General features: G+C 44.1%; 2 protein-coding genes across 3 annotated transcripts; one reads left to right on the top strand and one right to left on the bottom strand.

Moving 5' to 3' along the window:
- Window positions 1-419: 419 nt before the first annotated feature.
- On the bottom strand, window positions 420-2,016 carry ROMO1 (reactive oxygen species modulator 1). Of its 2 annotated transcripts, none has more exons than XM_005900034.3 (3): window positions 1,875-2,016; window positions 1,555-1,685; window positions 420-617 (listed from the first exon to the last, which is right to left on the bottom strand). In XM_005900034.3, the coding sequence occupies exons 2-3, from the start codon at window positions 1,683-1,685 to the stop codon at window positions 509-511; spliced, it is 240 nt and encodes a 79-aa protein (XP_005900096.1). In that variant the 5' UTR covers window positions 1,875-2,016; the 3' UTR covers window positions 420-508. The 2 variants fall into 2 exon arrangements, with proteins under 2 accessions (XP_005900096.1, XP_014334990.1); XM_014479504.2 differs by having other exon boundaries at window positions 1,555-1,783; window positions 1,875-2,007.
- On the top strand, window positions 1,902-19,589 carry NFS1 (NFS1 cysteine desulfurase). The gene is made up of 13 exons (XM_005900035.3): window positions 1,902-2,134; window positions 2,747-2,856; window positions 3,566-3,682; window positions 4,382-4,465; window positions 8,238-8,390; window positions 11,234-11,327; window positions 12,631-12,765; window positions 14,344-14,501; window positions 15,105-15,210; window positions 15,290-15,371; window positions 16,008-16,091; window positions 16,690-16,779; window positions 18,850-19,589. The coding sequence occupies exons 1-13, from the start codon at window positions 2,038-2,040 to the stop codon at window positions 18,911-18,913; spliced, it is 1,374 nt and encodes a 457-aa protein (XP_005900097.1). The 5' UTR covers window positions 1,902-2,037; the 3' UTR covers window positions 18,914-19,589.
- The last annotated feature ends 949 nt before the right edge of the window (window positions 19,590-20,538 follow it).

Here is a 20,538-nt window from a genome sequence, read left to right as displayed (position 1 = left end):
TGTCTCATGCCTCCTGCATCAGCAGGTGGATTCTTGACCGCTAGTGCCATCTGAACTTGTGAGGCTACAAAAGTGGTTTGAATTTGTTCTTTTCCTGATCAAGTCATATCTGAAGACAATATTTGGGTATACAACGTAATAGCACTGGAAATACGGCTGGTTAATCTTGCACTGTGACCTTGAGGAAATGTAGACTTAACAGTTTAAAGGTGAGAAACTAAGCATCAACCTTAAAGGGCTGAATAATAAGGATTTCCAAGAATCTATGAACAGTCTTAATGCATGATAAATCATTCCAAGTTTGGATTAACAGAGAAAGCTCTTGTGAAACAAGAAACCAAACCTCAGGCCACCTCCGAAGATCTTTAAGCAAGCTGGGTAACGGGCTTTGAGAGGAAAAAATGCTTCTAAACAGAAACTCCGAATACTCAAAGACTTGCTTTATTATAGTACACATGGGATGGAACTGGTGGGATGGGGTGGATGTTGTGGGCAACCACTGCCCTGATTAGCATCGGATGCCCATCCCGATGGCCATGAATGTGCCAAAGGTGCCGCCACTCTGCATCATGGTTTTTCCGATGCCGCCCATCAGCTCCCGACCCCGCATTCCGATCCTGAGGGAGGAGGAAACCAAGATGGGGCCACTTGAGAACAACAATACAGGGAGGAGCATTAACCCTTTCCAATTCATAATCAGGCACTGCTGAAGTCTGGCAGGACATTATTACCTCTTGACACATGGAGTGAGTAATGCTAAGGACAAGGATCCATTAGGATCTCTGGGCAACTGACGGGTTTGTGGGAGGCAACAGAAGCAGTATAAAGTACAGAAACAGGGAAATCATTTTTGGGTGCTGGTTTTGCCTCCAGGGTATACATGATCCAATACAACATTTTTTAGATGGTGTTAAAACAATGATTGGGGGCTCAGACCTGGGGTCAAGAACTACGTGCAATTTACAGGCTGTGTCAAGTGTATAATGAGGCTCTTAACATTCACAGCAGTGTTGTGATAACAGGGCATTCACTGACAGTAGACGCTCGGTAAACGATAATTTATTTACCAGGAACAATAGCATCTTTTATGTGTGAAAACTAGAGTGTAGAGTTTATCTGCTTAATTTCTACATCCTGTTCCCAGTGCAGTGAAATTAAGTTTGTTTCGCCATGAGCCTAACAGGAGTAAAACAGAACAGCCATTTATTGAGCACTTAATATGTGCCAGGTTCTCTGTTAAGTGTGGTCTGATTTGAGCTTAGAATTCTACATGATGTAGAGGTTTACTGACCTCATTTCTACGTGAAACCCGGGCTCCTACTTGCCTAAGGTTACAGAATAAGGGTCAGAAAGCAGTTTGAATCAGAGCTCGTATTCTCAACCATTTAGATTATCAACTGTCCTCCCAGACTGAAGGTGCTTAGGAAAATAGTCTCGTTCGTTACAGGGCAGAGACAGAACTGGAAAGTAGTAAGCTCTATTCGGGCTGTAGGCCGAGAGCTGTGGGCTGGGAAAATCAGGTAGTCCCCAGAGATCACCGCCCGCGCCCCTCACCTGAGACAGGAAAAGGTGCCGAAGAGCGCCCCCGCCGCCATGCCCACGGCGCAACCCATCACGAAGCCCATCTTCACGCGGTCGAAACAGCTTGGCTGGGACTGTCCATAGGGACCCACGGCCACCGGCATCTGCGGGGTTCGAAGGTTAGGGAAGTGTGGGCCTAGCCGCCAGCCCGAGACTCCAGCAGAGGCCAGAGGAGGTGCGATAGGGAACCGGCCCAGGGGTTCTGGGAAATCCGAGAAAGAAAAGAAGGGTGTAGCCCGACTCCATCACCCACTGTGCGTTCGAGTCCCCGCGCCACGGTGCCCCCACCTCACCTCGTTCGTGGCTTCGGTCGCTCAGATCTACGTCTTACACGGAACGCGAGCTGGTGCGCACTCCAGATCCGAGGAAGCGCTTCCGGGGCGCGGAGTAGTACTTCCGGGATCCTGTAGCTGAGGACTGTAGCGGCTTCGGGCGGGGGGCTCTGCCACCGGGACCATGCTGCTGCGAACCGCTTGGAGGCGGGTGGCCACGGCCGCGCCCGCGGCTCCGGGGCCGAGGGCCAAGCCGCCCATTCGGGGGCTGCGCCTGCGCGGTACGCTCGGGGGCCCGCTCGCCGCCACCTTCCTGGAGGCGCGGAACTTTCTCCTGGGCTAGGCGACTTACCTGCATATTCAGGAGTCTTCCTCTTCCGCTACCCCGACCCTCTGACCCTTCCTCTTGACTGCATCCCTCAGGTTTTCTCATACCGGCTCTCTGAACCGTTGACTTCGCCGCATCCCCCCACCCGCACTTCACATCCTGCACCGCAGGCCCTCAGAGCCCTAAAACTCGGCCATCGGACCTCTCCTGACCCAATTGTAGAGATGCTAGTGGTCCAGCCAGTAACCTCTGAAGGAGATCTTACCTACCGTCTCCACGTTCCTTCTCAGGGGCTTTGCCCTTTCGGAGATTTCCTCACTCCAACGACGCAATTTGAATGTTGTCTCAGCACCCTACCCTAAGAACCCTGTCTCTCTCCCTTACCTCTTTTTTTACAGTTTGCTCAACTTTTCCGATGTTCTGTTTCCTTTTGCGTTGAGATTCGCTCAGCATCGCTTAAACTTATGTCACCTCCGTCCAGCCTTTCCATTCTGTTGTTTGGGATGCCCTGTGTGCAGAGTTGGATCCTCTCTCACCTGGCCCCTCCGTTCCATTTTTTTGTCAGGCATAGACCTTACTCCCCAGTCTGCTGTTGCCTCTGATGCAGCCATTGCTCTGGAGGCGGAGTCAGTGCTGCGACCTCTGTACATGGATGTGCAAGCTACAACTCCTCTGGTAAGGATGGAGGGGCAGCTTTCCCTGAGCTGTTTAGTGGAGTTATACTGTAGAAGTGGCAGTACACAGAAATGGCTGAATCCCTGTAGAGGTGAGAGCCATTGAGAAGTGTGTGCTGGGAAAGCAATGAGCCAGGAGACTGGAGGCTTACATTGTAGTCCACTAGAAGTGTCTTTACGGCTTACTAGCTATTGATCTTGGTCAAGTCACTTCATTGCCGGCACTCTCCTAGTAGTTAAAAGCATAGGGTCTGGAATTACTGGACCACTGCTTACTATACGCATTTGGGCAAGAATTAAATAGGTTAAAAGATATAAAGCAGCCCTTAGAATAGTGCCTGGCACATGATGAGCACTGGAATATTAATACACGTTTTCATCAACATCCTCTCCTAGATATCACATTGCTTGGCAGTGAAAACACCTACAGACACAACTGTCAGGAAAAAGCAGTGTTTGTAGATTATCTGAGGAGATGGTAGAATAAAATGATTTAAGACAGATTGGGAAAAAAAAGACAGATTGGGAGGAGAGTGTATTAAGATAATATTTGGTTAGAACCTGAGGGGATGGGAGAATGTTTGAGGCCTAATCTAGGCAGGGTCTGAAGGATTGGGGGTGTGTTGAGGCAGGTTGGGTAGGTCAGGGGATGGAGTGGGGCCCGAGTTAACTATGGGCTCAAGGAGACTGGTCTGTTCTGTTTTGTCCAGGACCCTCGGGTGCTTGATGCCATGCTCCCTTACCTAGTCAACTACTATGGAAACCCACACTCCCGGACACATGCTTATGGCTGGGAGAGTGAGGCTGCCATGGAATGTGCTCGCCAGGTTAGTACAGAGGACTCTAGGAAGTTCTGATGTCAGAGGTTTCAGTGACCTGTGGGTGGCTTTTTTTTTTTTTTTTTTAGTATCTGTGGGTGAAGGTGGAAATGGTTTGGGGCTCTCTCAGCAAGAGATTCAAAGGACAGGCCTTTGGAGTCCCTCTGAAGGCATTCGATTAGTTTCCACATTTCCTGGCTAACTGACCTTTGTTATTTTGTTATCTGACTTCTCGAAGCTTCAGTTTCCTCACATTGAAAATGGAGGTTGAGGGGAGTCCAGTGGATAGAATTCTGGGCTTTCGCTCCTGGGGGTCTCGATTTGATCTCTGTTCAGGAACTAAGATCCAGCAAACTGTGTGGCATGTCCAAAAGAAAATGGAGATTGTAGTAGTTCCTACTCCTTAAGGTTTTGGGGTGGATTAAATCAGACAATACTAGTGATGTGTTTGTAGACATGATGCCTGTGCACACTAAGAACTCATAAGTGCTTTTTCAAAAACACCAAAGTTGTTATTAATTGGATTTGGGATGTAGTTGAATATATCCCTTTGTCTGATCCTAGTGGGTACAGAACTGCTTCTTGAGCAGTTGACAGATTGCGGTTCAGCTCTTCATGCTCCAGACTGCTGTCTTAGTTGTCACCACAGCCCCATTCCTGCTGAGGAAACTAATGCTCCTTATTTCTGCTTCTTGTCTTGACTTGCAGCAAGTAGCATCTCTGATTGGGGCTGATCCTCGTGAGATCATTTTCACTAGCGGTGCTACTGAATCCAACAACATAGCAATTAAGGTAAGAGAACCAGAAGGCATATCTGGGCTTTCCTGACCTGGGAGATGGTTTCCTGCCATCAGTTAGGCTCATGTGTCTTTCCCAGTCACCCACCTTCATCATATCATGAAAAAAGACACAGACACATCACCCTTTTTCTAATTTGTTGCTTCCTTCAGCCCTGTGTAGTTGACTGTATCTAAAGTTTGCTCCTGGTGAACTGAATTCAGTCACGTAGTTGGATAGGAAAGGAGGTGGCTCTTGGGTCATCAACCACGTGGTGTTTTGGATGACAGCTACTTCAGAGGATAAATGGTGACTCAATCCTTTTTCCCATCCTTTAGATCTACTCACAATGAAGTCCAGAATACACTCGTAATTGAATAGATTTCTCTGCTTCTTATTACCAAGTTTACCCTTATATCTATGATTTCAGGGCTGCCTTTTTCTCAGCCTTCCTTTTCTCTCCAGTGAGATCTGTTTGCAGCAAGTTCTTCCTGTTTCTTTAGATGTCCCTGTTTTTAAGTCCTGGTTGCCTAGGTGCTGTCTGAAGACATTTACTTAATCACCTGTTCTGAGATTAGTCACTCTGTCCTTGGGACGTCTTTGATGCTAACGAAAGTAAAATTCCACTCTCAGTAATCATGTCAGTGTTTCATAGAACATAGTCATGCCTGACTGGGGCCTGGTTACCAGGGTCACTTGTGTAAATACCAAGGCTCTGATAAATTGTGGGCTGCTGTAGGTTCAGTGCTGGCTCTATCCCCTCTCATCATGGTCTCTCACCTGTGTTGCCAGTATTGTTTTTTCTGACCTTGGACTCTGTAGGAGGCCTAGGCCTGGGCCAGGTTCCAGAGTCATCAGCACTCACCGGATCCTGTTAACAGGAGTGTCCTTCCTTGGGACTGCAGAGACCTCAGAGCCATGCGTGTGGTCTCTTCAAAGATGAGGATGGTTTCTGGAATGGGGAGCGTTTTCAAAACTTTGAAAATATTTGCTTTGAAAGCTTCCACAGATTCTCAGACCTCAAGGTCAAGGATTGCTAAGAGTGGTTGTGACCGTTTTCCCCTTAGACTCCTGGATGGGTAAATATCTGTCTGCTGGTAGAGGATTCAACATTCTGGGTAACTGAGATAGGAGGAGGGGGAGGGACCTTTTAAATGTTTTCATTTTTATGTTCCTTGTCCCTAAGAACATTTTTATGTAGTCATAATTTTGGCCTAATTAGTTTCATATTCTGCTTTTAACATAGTACCCTGGGAGGGGTGGGGTTGCACCTTTTATTTAAGTTTTTTAAGGAATTCATGTATATGCAGTGAAATTTTTTTAACCCTATGGAAAGATTTATTTATTAATTTTTACCAGAGTATAGTTGCTTTACAATGTTGTGTTTATACTGTACAGTGAAGTGAATCAGCTATAAATACACATATATCCCCTCTTTTTTAGATTTCCTTCCCATTTAGATCACCACAGAGTACTGAGTAGAGTTCCCTGAGCTATACAGTAGGTTCTTATTATATGGAAAGGTTTAAACTTGAGTGTAGATCTTCCATTTCCTCGTCCCTACCAAAGAGACCTCAAGTCTGTTTAGTATTGTTCCAGAAAACAAATTGTACACACATATGCGTTTGCTTTTAATAGTTTCACATATTGTAGCATCCACATTTATTTTTCCATAGCCAATAATAACATATGTTTTTCCATTTTAAACTCCATAATATTTAATATACCTACGTTATTTTTCATGGAGTTGTATTATTGCAGTTTACTCTTTATTCCTCTATTGTTGGATGTGTTTAATCTCTCCATTTTTTTTAAGGATTGTGAATACAATGAAAGCATATTTTGTCTCTATAGTATCATCTATGCTTTGAAATATTTCCCTAAATTCCCAAAAGAGGAGTCACAGTAAAGAGTGCTAATACAGCTTTTTAAAAAATTTATTTATTTTTTAATTGAAGGATAGTTGCTTTGCAGAATTTTGTTAATACAGCTTTTAAGACATCTTTATAAATAATTCTCTGAAGAGTTTGTAGTGTAAGTACTGCCATCAGCAAGGAATGAGTATATGAGTTTTACTTCTACACTGCCAGCTTTAGGTATCAGTATCACCATATTTATATGTTTTGTTGTTTACACAGAAATAAAACATATATACCCTACCATGTGTAAAATAGATAGCTAGTTGGAAGCTGCTATAATAGCACAGGAGCTCAGCCCCGTGCTCTGTGATGACCTAGAGGGGTGGGATGGGGGTGGAGTGGGAGGGAGGCTCTAGAGAGAGGGAATATATGAATGTTGTTGTTTAGTCTCTAAATTGGTCTGACTCTTTGCAAACCCATGGACTGTAGTCTGCCAGATTCCTGTGTCCATGGGATTTTTTTAGGCAAGATACTGGAGTGGGTTGCCATTTCCTTCTACAGGGGATCTTCTTGATCCATGGATCAAACCTACTTCTCTTATACTGGCAGATGGATTCTTTATCACTGAGCCACCAATTCCTGCTGATTCATTTGTAGTACAGCAGAAACTGTTACTAATACAACATTGTAAAACAGTTATCCTCCAATTAAAAAAAAAAAGAAATAAATGAGAAACACTTTTCCTGGGATACAAGGATAGGGATGTTTTCCATTTTCCATCTATGATATAATAAAAAATGTATTTGGTCTTTGTTCTCTGTTCCTAGCACAGGGCTTCAAAAACCCTTGTAGTTTCCTGAATACTAGGAATGTCTTTGTTATTCATAATAAGCCCCCTTGGACCATAATGTGTTTCTGGTGATGAAGTGATTCTTGGTGGGCCCTTAGATAGTTTTAAGATGTAGGCTGGTCACTCCAGAAGGACGAAGAAGATGTGATTAGAGGGTTGTAACTTTGATCTGGGGAAGAAAGGGGGTTGGAGATTGAGTCTAGTCATATGGCCAGTGATTTAATCAGTCACGCCTGTGTTATATGAAACCACTGTAAAAACTGGAAAATGAGGGGGAATTCCCTGGTGGTCCAGTGGCTGGGACTCCATGCTCCCAATGCAGGGGGCCCAAGTTCGATCCCTGGTCAGGGAACTAGGTCCCACATGCCACAACTAAGACCCCAGTACAGCCAAATAAATAAATAAAAATAAATATTAAAAAACAAAACAAAACTGGGAAACAAGAGTCAGAGGAGCTTCCAGGTTAGCTAACATGTGGATGTCCTGGCGGGTGGCATGCTTGATGCTCTGAGCCCTTCCCTGCCTCAGACCTCATCCTGTGCAGCTCTTCCGTTTGGCCATTCATGGGCTCTATCTTCTGTGATAAAGCTATGATAGTAAGTGTAGTGTTTTCAGTGAATTCTGTGAATCATAGGGGATTACTGAATCTTAGGGGGCTATGCATCACCAGCTCAATGGACATGAGTTTGAACAAACTCCCTGAGATAGTGAAGGACAGGAAAGCCTAGAGTTTTGCAGTCCATTGTGTCACAAAGAGCTGACTTAGTGATTAAACAACAACAACAAGGGGGCTGTGGGAGGTCTTTTATTTGTAGCCATCTGGGGAAATATGGATGGGGAGCTTGTGACATCTAGGCCTCACAGCTGGCATCTGAAGTGGAGGCAGACCTGTGAGACTGAGGCACTTAACCTGTGGGATTTTCACTAGTGGGATAGTTAGTGTCAGAATTAAGTTGAATTGTAAGACACACAGTTGTCAGAGAATTGATGTTGGGCCATACCGCCCTTATCCACTTACTCAAGTCACTGCTGTCTCTCTGAGTATATTCTTCATTTTTCCACCACCACCAACTTCTAGGGAGTGGCCAGGTTCTACAGGTCCCGGAAAAAGCACTTGATTACCACACAGACAGAACACAAATGTGTCTTGGACTCCTGCCGTTCACTGGAAGCTGAGGGCTTTAAAGTCACCTACCTCCCGGTGAAGAAGAGTGGAATCATTGACCTGAAGGTAAGAGGGCATGATAGGGGGAGCCTGGCTTCAATCTATAAAACTGTCTCTTTAGCCTCAGCTGGAGCTTGAAAGACTAGATCTAATGGTGAGGGAGGGCTTTAGAGAAATAGGTCTCTCAGTGGGACCCAGAGTATGTTCTCCTTGAGAGGGCACCATCTTCCTTTTGTCTGGAGGATTTGTTTCTCAGCTTAGTTGGTGCTTCCTGGTCTGTGTGAGAGCCACTGACCATGTATGCAGGATGCCAGAGACTATCACTCACCGTGGGAAAGCTTTGGCCTCCTTCACCCTTCACTGATGTTTCTCATCCTTCAAAAGGGTAGGTGTAGTTTTGTGAAGAATATTTCCCTTTGGGACCCGTATAGATGTTTTTAAATTTTATTTATTGATTCATTAATTTCTGGCTGCGCTGGGTCTTGGTTGCCTTGTGTGGGTTCCCTGTAGTTGTGGTGCACAGGCTCCTCACTGTGGTGGCTTCTTTCGTTGTGGACGATGGGCTCTAGGTGCATGGACTCAGTAGTTGCAGCACATGGGCTCAATAGCTGCAGCTTGAAGGCTCTAGAATGTGGGCTTAGAAGTTGTGGTGCACAGCTTAGTTGCTCTACAGCACGTGGGATCTTCCCGGACCAGGAATCGAACCCTTATCCCCTGCATTGGTGGGCAGATTCATATCCACTGTGTCAGGAAAATCTGATTCACAATTTTCAAAAGGTATATTCCATTTATAGTTATTACAAAATATTGGCTATATTCCCTGTGTTGTACAATATATCCTTATAACTTATTTTATACAGTTTTTGCCTATTTTTATTTTATTATTTTAAAATTTTGGGCTGCACCCTGTAGCATGTAGGATCTTAGTTCCTTAACCAGGGATCAAACCCACACCCCCTGCATTGGAATTCTTTAACCACTGGACTGCCTGGGAAGTCCCTTATTATTTTTATTCCAACAGGTTTGTTTTTTTTTTTTTTGCTGCACCTTGAGGCATGTAGGTTCTCCGTTCCCTGATCAGGGATCCAGCCATTCCCTTTATTTTATTTAATGGCTTTTTACTTCTTTGCTCTGTTGTGTGCCTGTGCCTATTTTTCCACTAGGCTTAGCTTCCTGAACTTGGGGAGTGCATATTTTCTGTATTTTCATTTCTCGTAATACTTAACATAATGTCTTTCTTTCACTCTCTACTATTTATTGTGTCATAGTGCCAGGCACTGGGGATAAAGGGACGAATAAGACAAGCCTAGTCTGTGCTTTCAAGGAGCTTATATTCTAGTGAAAGGACAGGTAACATGTAAACAAATGTATAAATAATTATGAATTGGGATATATACTATAAAGGAAGTAAAGAAGAAGCTGAGAGAAATGAAACATTGAGAACTTCCATTAGACCAGTGTCAGGGAAAGCATCATAGATGCTGGGAGGTTGATTACTAGTTTCTTTAGGATAAATGTTTCCGTCAGATGTGGTCCCTATGTCAATGTTAATAGTAACCTTGTTTTTTACTACTTATTTTGTTCTTTGCCACTTACTCTGACAACCTTATGTAGGAAAGGCTCCCCCTCTTTTTTTTTAATGAAGTTTTTAATTTTTAAATTATAGATTCTCATGTAGTTGTCAGAAGTAATATAGACAGATCTCATGTATCCTTTATTCATTTCCCTTAATGATAACATCTAGCAAAAGTATAGTATAATATTACAACCAGGATATTGATGTTGATACAATCTCCTGGTCTTGTTCTGATTTCCCTGGTTTTACTTGTACTCACTTGTGTGTGTGTGTTTAGTTCTATGCATTCTAGTTTCATCACATGTGTAGGTTTATGTAACTATCACCACAGTGATGCCTTATTTTTTTTTTCTAAATATGTATTTAGTTTTGGCTATGCTGGGTCTTCATTGCTGCCTGGAGGCTTTCTCTAGTGGTGAGCGGGGGCTACTCTAGTTGTGTTGTATAGTCATCTGATTGCAGTGGCTTCCCTGCTGCAGAGCACAGACTCTGTGGTGTGCGGGCTTCAGTAGTTGAGACATGTGGGCTCAATATTTGTGGCTCGAGGACTCCAGAGAACAGACTCAGTAGTCGTGGTGCATGGGGTAGTTGCTCCATGGCATGTGTGATCCTCCCGGACCAGGGGTTGAAGCAGTGTCCCCTGCATTGCCAGGTGGATTCTTAACCACTGGACTACCAGGGAAGTCCCATGGAATTCTTTTAAAACCACTAATTTGATCACCATTTCTTTAATTTTGTCATTTCAGTAATGTTATGTAAATGAAATGTTAGTAATATAGTGTGTAACCTTTTGGGATTGGCTATTTTCGCTTAGCATAAGTCTTAGGCGAATCGTTTAAGTTGTCGCCTGTCTCTGTAGTCTGTTCCTTTTTGTTGCTGAGTAGTAGTCCACAGAATGGAAGTACCACAGTTTCTTTAGCCATTTCCCTATTGAAGGACCTCTGGCTTGTTTTAGATTTTGGCTATTAAGAGTAAAGTAATCATGGTCATTTATAGGTTTCTTATGTGAATTTAAGCTTGCATTTCCCCAAGGTAATGCCCAAGAGTGCAGTTACTGGGTCATATGGTAATTTCATGTTCAGTTTTATAAGAAACCAAAGCTGCCAAACTGTTTTCCAGTGTGGTTGTACCATTTTATATTCCCGTCAGTAGTGTATGAGTGATTCGGTTTCTTTGCATCCTAGCCAGCATTTTGTGTCATTGCTATTTTAATTTTACTCACTCTTGTAGGTGTGTAGTGAAAGGCCCCTGTTCGCAACTAAGCTTGCTTACATTCTGAGTTAGAGACGACTCTGTTCATACTATATGGTCTCTTTACTCCTGATATTCTTAGGAACTAGAGGCTGCCATCCAGCCAGATACCAGCCTGGTCTCAGTCATGACTGTGAACAATGAAATTGGAGTGAAGCAGCCCATTAAGGAAATAGGTAAGTATCATGGGTGGACCCTGATGCTTGCCCAGCACTGGGATCCATCTGAGGAGCAGGACTGGACTAGGAGCTGAAAGACTATATAGAGTGCAATAAGGAAACCTAGGGAAAGAGGGCTTCAGTTCCTTGTTCAAGGACATATTGTAAATGGCACAGCTAGTATTTGAACCCAGGTCTTATACCACTTGAGCTTCCCAGATGGTGCAGTGGTAAAGAATCTGCCTGCCAGTGCAAGAGACGCAAGAGCCTTGGGTTCGACCCCTGGGTTGAGAAGATCCCCTGGAGGAAGAAATGGCAACTCATTGCAGTATTCTTGCTGGGAAAATCCCATGGACAGAGAAGCCTGGGGGGCTACAGTCCCCGTGGTCATAGAAGAGTGGGACACGACTGAGCACACATGCACTGCACTGCTGTCCTTTTCATTTTACCGCAGCTGGTGCAGAAAGCAAAACAAAGAACCTCCACCTTTTTTTCTCTTCCTCTTTTAACTTTTTCGTTTTAGAACATCTGTTCACTGTGCTCATTTGGAGCCAGAGACATGTACCCCGTAACTTCTTAGGTACATTAGCAAATAGATCTATTAATTTTTGCTTCTTTTAAATCAATAAGGATCTAAAAATTAATCTGGTATATTGAAAGGCCAGTGTTAATGAGGTAGGAAGAGTCTTATGAATCAGAATATTGGATGTATTTTGATTTGATGCTTTGTGCTTTTTTTTTGACCACCATAACTTTTATTATTTTTGTAAGTTGGACTGTAATTGCTTTACAATGTTGTGTTAGTTTCTGCTGTACAATGAAGTGAATCAGTTGTATGTTTACATATGATCCCCTCTTTCTTGGACCTCCCTCTGACGCCCCTCCCCCCAACCATCCCACCCATCTAGGTCATCAGAGAGCACCAAGCTGAGCTTCTTGTACTTTACATTGGTTCCCGCTAGCTATCTATTTTACAGGTGGTAGTGTATATGTGTCAATCCTAATCTCTCAATTAATGGACATTATGTGGAATCTAGAAAAATGGTACAGAGGAACCTATTTCCAGGCTAGGAGTAGAGATGCAGGCATAGAGAATGGATGTGTGCACTTGCCCTTATTTATTCTAGTCAAGGACACGAGAGCTGAGAATGAGAGAGAGAGAGAGAGAAAGAGAGAGAGAGAAAGAGAGAAGTGATTTACTACGTGGCTAGGGCCAATACCAGATGTAATTTTGCCTCAGAACTCATAGTATATTATAGGACCACTGCCAGGTTACTTCCTAACATTGTGTTCTGGTTCTTCCCCTCTATTGTTTTCTCAGGGCAGATTTGCAGTTCCAGAAAGGTGTATTTCCATACCGATGCAGCCCAGGCTGTTGGAAAAATCCCACTTGACGTCAATGACATGAAAATTGATCTCATGAGCATCAGTGGTCACAAAATCTATGGTCCCAAAGGTACTAGCCCCTCCTAGATTTCCTCCTCTCTGCACCACCCAACCCTTTGACAGGTGTTCCTGAGATTCATTTGGGACTCTCACTGCTCTCAGAGGAAGAGTGCTCTGCAGAATGCAGGTGTCATTTAATAATAGCCAGGAACAGTTGCCTATTTGCAGATTCTAGCAGTTACTATAAGCAGTCCATCCTTCACTGGTCTCTTTAGAAAATCCTTTCATGTAGATGTTAATTCGGTTGAGGAACAAAGGTTTTGTCATATCAAATTAGCTTGATAAGTCCAGTTATCTTGTCTAATCAACTGTGATTTGCAGATCAATATTCTTTTTTTTTTTTTTTTTTGACTGTGTGGCATGTGGGATTATAGTTCCCTGACCAGGGATTGAACCCATGGCCCCTGAAGTAGAAGCCTGGAGTCCTAACCACTGGACCTCCAGGGAAGTCTCAGATCAATATTCTTTGAGTCCTTTATTCCCTCGTGTTTTGCTTTAGCCTTAGGGGAAGATTGTATGGGCTTTTATGTGTTTTGGTGTTTGTTCCTAGCTTTATTAGTCTTTGCTCCTGTTAATCTCTCAAGGTACTTGTCTGTGTCCTATGGTCCTATTGGCATAGGAATATTTTCCAGCTGGAATTCTGCCTTTGCATGCCAGCCTTTGGGAAGAGACTGTTGTCCTCTGTTTTATGGAGGTAGCCATCCAAAATGAACAACTCTTCCTCTCTTTCCTGGGTGAGGGCCTGTGGTGGTTGGTTATGCCAGTATGCTTTCTGTGTCTGCAGGGTGTGTCATCCAGATGGACACCCTATGGGAAAAGGTGTGATAATTCCTGAAAGTACATAAGATGGCTTCTTCTAAAGCAGTAGTCCCCAGCCTTTTTGGCAGCAGGGACCAGTTTCATGGAAGACAGTTTTTCCATGGACCAGGGATAGGGGGCAGGATGGTTTCAGGATCCAAGTGCATTACATTTAATGTGGACTTTGTTTCTGTTATTAGTACATCAGTTCCACCTCAGATCATCAGATATTAGATCCCAGAGGTTGTGCTTCCAGAGGTTGTAAACAGTGTGTTTTTAAGTTAATTGTTTTTAAAAGCTCAACAGTCATTCTATCTTTAACTAAAATTGGCTTACTGGCTTTTATTGTAGATAAATTTGTTTTAATAAAACTAATTAACTCATATTGAGCAGAAGCTCTGTTCAGCACTAAAATGTATGCAAGTATCCCTCACTATCCAAACTCTTGCTTTTTGGACTCAGAATCTAAATAGATTTAGACGACATGGTAGCCCTCACTCTCCAGATGTAGTGTCTGAGCCCTTACTCTCTGAACTTGGGAACTGCAGAGACTCAGATAGTGTCAGATACCTGAATATGATTTTATTTTCATGGGGAAATGGAATATGTCTTAATAAATGCAGTTTGGTACATCCTGCATTAGTGTCCCCCACCCCCAACATTTTTTATTTTGAAAATTTTGGAGCTAACAGAAAAGTTGAAAGAATTTTTTGACCCCTTTGGAAAGTGATATTTTGTTTCATCTGCCTTTTCCTTTTTCTCTTTTTTTGTAACAAACTTTGTTTCCCAGGGGTCGGTGCCATCTACATTCGCCGGCGGCCCCGTGTGCGTGTGGAGGCCCTGCAGAGTGGAGGGGGGCAGGAGCGGGGTATGCGGTCTGGGACAGTACCCACACCCTTGGTGGTGGGGCTGGGGGCTGCGTGTGAGGTGGCACAGCAAGAGATGGAGGTATGGGGAAAGCAGTTCCCTCCCACAAATTCTTCCCCTGTGCTGGGTCTCCTGTTTAGCAGCTTCTTGGCATGACTGGGTCAGATCTTTGCCAGAAGAGGTGGTTTAAGAAAACCGCCTTTCTCTGAGTGCTGCTGGCATCCTGTTCTGAGGGAGGTGTCGTCGTTGCTGTTTAGTCACTCGGTCGTGTCCGACTCTTTGCGATCCCTTGAACTGCAGCCCATCAGGTTCCTCTGTCCATGGGGTTTCCCGGGCAGGCATACTGGAGTGGCTTGCCATTTTCTTCTCTAGGGGACCTTCCTGACCCAGGATCAAACCCGCATCTCCTGCATTGTAGGCGGATTCTTTGCTGCTGGGCCAGCTGGGAAGCCCTGAGGGAGGTCTTATGGGCTCCAAATTCCAGGTGCTTTACTGGAACCACGTGTCCAGTATTTGAGCACCTCTGTGCTCACTGCTGTGGATACAGTGGTCTCCATGAGTAACACAAGACCATAGATGGTTAAATGCACAGTCACTTCTGGGCACAGGGTAGGGTTCCTCATCCTTTATGTCTCTGAGCTGTTAATGGTCACTATGCTTAGTCCTCCCTTGCCTGCTCCTCAGTATGACCACAAGCGAATCTCAAAGTTAGCTGAGCGACTGATACGGAAGATAATGAAGAGCCTTCCAGATGTGGTGATGAATGGGGACCCTGAGCACCATTACCCAGGTATGGTTGTGCCCATTCTGTCCTCGCCTGGAAAAGCCCTAGACTCTGAGCCTCCTCTCACAGTAGTTCTCTCTTTCAGGCTGTATCAACCTCTCCTTTGCGTATGTGGAAGGGGAGAGTCTGTTGATGGCACTTAAGGATGTTGCCTTATCCTCAGGGAGGTGAGTTGGACTGGATAAGCAGGGTCTGTGGCAGGACCAGTTAGTCTGGCTTTAAGTGTCGGGTTAATAAGCTTCCCATTGTGGAGATGACACGCACAGGAGCTTTTGGTTGAGAATAAAAGTCATTTTGTAAGCACCTATTTTTAGCCAGTTGGGCACAGGCTAAAGTTTGCCACCTTCGGAGGGCTTCCTGTGGTAGAGCTTTGTGCCTTTTGTGGTCCCAGGAGATGCCTGTATCTGTTCTAATGTTATTCTAGTAGTTCTGTTATAGCCCTCTAGAATTCAAGGATGTTCCAGAAGATACCAAGTGTTTAGCTGCTGTCTAGGCTGCTACAGATGATGCATTTGGTTGTAGGGAAGTGATCCCATGGTTCTCTGCCACTTCTTGTTACACTCAGCTCTTGTGGTATCACACTCTGTCATGCTTTGGCTGTGTCCTTGCTCATGGAAGATATCCTCCACAGGGGCCAGAGGAGCTCGATCCACACACTAGAAGGTGCAAGCAGCATCTGTCTCTTTAGCTCTGTCAGATGAGAATGTCTCTTTTGTCGTGATATGACTTCAGGGCTCTGGGGGTTTGTGGCCAGAAGGAGATTGGATGCTGAACTGAGCGAGGCTTTGTGTCTTTCTCCTTAGTGCCTGCACCTCTGCATCCCTGGAGCCCTCTTACGTCCTTCGAGCAATTGGCACTGATGAGGATTTAGCTCACTCTTCTATCAGGTTAGTCAACTGAGCTGCAGCATTTATGAAAGGTGTGCTCTTTTGTATTATTCATTTCCTGTTAGAGTCTTCCTCAGTCTAGTGTTTTTTTGTTTTTTTTTTTTTAACAAAAAAGTACCTATTTTTTATTTGGCTGCTCAGGGTCTCAGTTGTGGAATGCAGGATCTTAATTATGGCATGTGGGATCTAGTTTCCTGACCAGGGATAGAGCCCAAGCCCCCTGCATTGGGAGTGGAAAGTCTTAGCTGCTGGACCAATCTAGGGAAATACCCAATCTAGTTTTTCTTATCCCTTCATTCTTCACGAGTTTCTCAAGCAGTGGTTCTCAGACTTCACTGACTGTCACCTGGGAAGTTTGTGAATGATGAAGAGGTCTGAGTGCTGCACTCGAGATTCTGATTTGCTAGGTTTGGAGTAGGAAACTTCTTCTTGGATGATTCTCAGGTGACCCACAGACCATGTTTGGAGAAACTGTCCTGCAGGGGAAGGACTGTGTCTCTCCACGTCTTGTGGAGTAGAGCCTCATTGGGTACTTGCTGAATGAACTTACCCTGGTGCCACAGGTCTGATGCAGAGTTCCTCTCTGCGTCTTTTTCAGGTTTGGCATTGGCCGTTTCACTACAGAGGAGGAAGTGGACTACACAGTGGAGAAGTGCATTCACCATGTGAAGCGTCTTCGAGAAATGAGGTATGCACTCTTGTTCCAGAGACTCTTTGGAAGAAACTGCAGTGGTAGCTCCTTTCTTGTCCTCAAGCTATATATTCACCCTGCCAGAAACCAAAGTTTGAAAATCCTTGGCTTTCAGGATTTAGAGGAAGTCCTAAGGCAGGAAAGTGGATTTTCTTGGCTGCTTGTAAGAAAATGAAAAGGTGTCTTTAAAAACTAAAGAACCACATAAATTCAGATTGTTTTCATTATTTTATTAATTTATTTATTTGGCCTTGAGGCTTGCAGGATCTTAGTCCCCTGACCAGAATCCAACTGTGCTCCCTGCAGTGGAAGCACAGAGTCCTAACCACTGGACCTCCAGGGAATTCCCCGTCATTTTATTGATAATATTAATCGTGGTCTTGCATTTACTGATAATATTAATCGTGGTCTTGCAGCCATATCAATGCAGAATTCATGACTTGTAGACTAAGTTTAGGAAAACTCTATGAGATAGGGATTCTTAATTTGGGTTCTGTGGCTGAACTTCAGGATAACCCTGAAATTGTATGCTGTGTTTTACAGTTGTGCATTTTCTATGGAAGAAAGTCCATAGTTTTCATCAGATACTCAAAAGGTTAAGAACTTTTACTCAGTTTGCTTTGTAAAGATGCTTACAAAGGTCAAGATCCTTTACCAACCAGCTGCTACTAGGGGTTCTCCTAATAATCATAGGCTCTATGTTCATGGGAACATAAAGGCCTCTGGAATTCTTCAGAACTCTGTTCTGGTTCAGTTTGACTTTCAGGATTTTCTTGGTCTAGTTGGCAAGAGTGAGGTAGTTCAGGTACATACTGCTTTCCTTTGTGAGCTCCCCAGCCTTTCTAGGCTGTGAATTTTCCTTCACAGAGTCTGGTTGTATTGCTTAAATATCTATAGCTTGCTTAGCTTTGTTAGGCTCAGGAGTCCTCCTTGGCTTGGCTCTCTCGTACTCTCTCACTTGGCACACTCAGGGGGCATTTCTACTGACTATGCTGCCAAGTGAGACATTCCTCATAACTGTGTGTTTTCAGCATCTTCACCCTATTCCTTCTGATGCCTTGCAAACAATTTCAACCTCGTCCCATTAGCCCTCAGCCAGAGTTTTATTTTGTGAGCCTGTGATATTAAGTCACCTTCCCTAAAGAGAAGGCTAACTTCAGAGTCTTGGAAAATGTCAAATAGAAAGGTGCTGGGGGACTTCCCTGACAGTCCAGTGGTTAAGACTGTGCTTCCACCGCAGGGCACACAGATCTGTACCTGGTCGGGAAATTAAGATCCCAGCATACCATGTGGTACAGCCAAAAATTTAAAAAAAAAAAAAAAAAAGTGTGCTTGGAATGCATAGTGTAATGGAGAGAGATAAACCAAGTTAACTGGAGAACTCCAAAATCCTATGGTTGTAACACATTGAAGTAATATCTGGTCTGGGAACATTATCTAAGGCATTCAAGCTGAAGGGGATCAGAGTTTAGCAGAGATCTCTCAGCAGCTGTTCTTGTATGAAATGGGATGCCCAAGTCCAAGACTCAGAAGATCCTTTTGAATTGGAGGTGGGGATGTTGGAAGTAGAGTCACCTCTGGGGAGATGAATCTTGTGGGAGTTGGATAATGGTGATACATACCCAGGTGATTTAGGGCCAGGTTCTGAGAAGTAGAGCAAAACCAAGAAGCAGGTGCCGAAAAGTCCATTTGTGTTTGGGGTTAGTAGAGAGGCTGAAACTTGCTGCTTATACTTGCTCTAAGGGTCTTGGTTCTCCCAGGGAAACTGTGTCCATAGCCTCTCACAAGTGGCTTGAGAGCTCCATGAATATAACCACACTTGACACTCTTGGAGTGGCTTCATTGGAGCTGAGCCTGGGGTACCTAGTTATTAATGTTGGCAGCTGGGGAGAGGCTAGAGCTGACAAGGACTTTCTCAGACATCTGAGAAAGACTTGATAACCTCTTGTTTTGGGGTTATCAGGGTAGGAAGTAGAGGACAGACAAGAACAGATGGAGGCAAGTTAGGGCTCAGTGCTATCTGCTTCCTAAGCCTTCACTCATCCAAATACCTCTTCTCTTTGGCAGCCCTCTCTGGGAGATGGTGCAGGATGGCATTGACCTCAAGAGCATCAAGTGGACCCAACACTAGAAGAGTGGGCCTCTAAGTTTGTGCTGGCTCCTCCTGCCTCATCAACTCATGCACAGCCAGGCATTTCGTTACCCCAGTGGCTGCTCCATGTTCAAACCAGAACTGGTGTAGCCCACCTGACTTCAGCATTGGCCTGCCTCTAAGACAGAAACATGAGAAAACTGTCTTTCTCTGGCCTCAGCTCCTTTGGTGGGGAACATTCCCCATTTCTTTCCAGGAATCCTTCTCTGGTCTTATAGTGAGTGGATGTTCTTATCCTGAACCAGGAGGGACATTTGCTATGAGCTGCTGCTGGACACATCTGTATCCTTGGTGGAGAGAGCCAGAGGAACTACAAAAACGCTTTTGTTCAGGGACCCTGATGCCCTGGGTGGATGGACATTTGAGTTGTTGCTTACCGCTGCTGAGAGACTCACTTCTTCCGATAGAAGCATAATCATCTATGACTTCATCTTTTTTGTGGCTCCAAAGACTACCTCTTCATATCGTCTATAGACTGAACTGCAAGTTTCTTAGAAGGCTTGTCTCCTCTGTGTTCTTGTCCTTCTTTTCTTTTGACCTAATGGAGCTAGAAATATCTGTATGACTGAGTCTACCTAGTCTTGTAGTAATTTATGTTTCTTTTTAAAAAAAATTGTTAATTTGAAGATTAGAGGAATAAAATCATCTTCCTGTATTTATTCTATGAGATGCTCAAGGAGAATTCCTGGAGAAGGAAATGGCAATCCACTCCAGTGTTCTTGCCTGGAGAATCCCAGGGACAGGGGAGCCTTGTGGGCTGCCATCTCGGGTTGCACAGAGTCGAACACGACTGAAGCGACTGAGCAGCAGCAGCAAGGAGAATTCCAAGCTTGGGAATCGTAGGGCAGACTACTTCTTGATGTCAACAGATGAGTCTGCTTGCTTATTTCTTTAGTCAGCAATTATTTGGGTGCCTCTCAGGTGCCTGACATTATTCTGGATATTTGGGATACACTGGTTAACAATACCAAAAAGTACTCTCGGTGAACTTTCATTCTAGCAGACAGAAAGAAAATAATAATTAAATAAGGCTATTATTATAGACTGTGATGAGTGCTGTGGCAGAAATTGAGTGGTAGAGAAAGTAACAGGGAAAGAACCTACCATGCTGGGTATACTAGGAAAGCTTTTTTGAGGAGGTGTTACTTAAGCACAAACATGATTTCTAGCCATCAAAAGAACTGGGGATTGGTGAGGAATAAGAAGGAACAGTAACAGCAAAGGGCCTGAGGCATGAAAAAGCATGGTGTTTGAGAAACAGAGGTCAAAACAGCCAGAGTAGAGTTTTGCGATTTGCGGGTCTGAAACCGTAAGTGGGAGGTTACCAGCATTAAAAGGGGGAAGAAAGAAATTTTATTAGAGTACATCACATGTAAATATTTAAAAATTTTATTGAAGTATAGTTGATTTAAAATGTTACATTAATTTTTGCTGAAGAGCAAAGTTACTCAGTTATATGTATCTTCGTATTTTCCATTATGGTTTATCACAGGACATTGAGTATAGTTCCCTATGAAATACAGTAGGACTTTGTTGTTTATCCATCCTGTATATATACTAGCTTGTATCTGCTAATCCCAAACACCTGATCTTTTTCTTCCCTA

This window comes from Bos mutus, chromosome 13 (genome assembly GCF_027580195.1).
Source record: "Bos mutus isolate GX-2022 chromosome 13, NWIPB_WYAK_1.1, whole genome shotgun sequence".
NCBI lineage: Eukaryota > Metazoa > Chordata > Mammalia > Artiodactyla > Bovidae > Bos > Bos mutus.
This window is presented reverse-complemented; position numbering and strand designations above follow the sequence as displayed.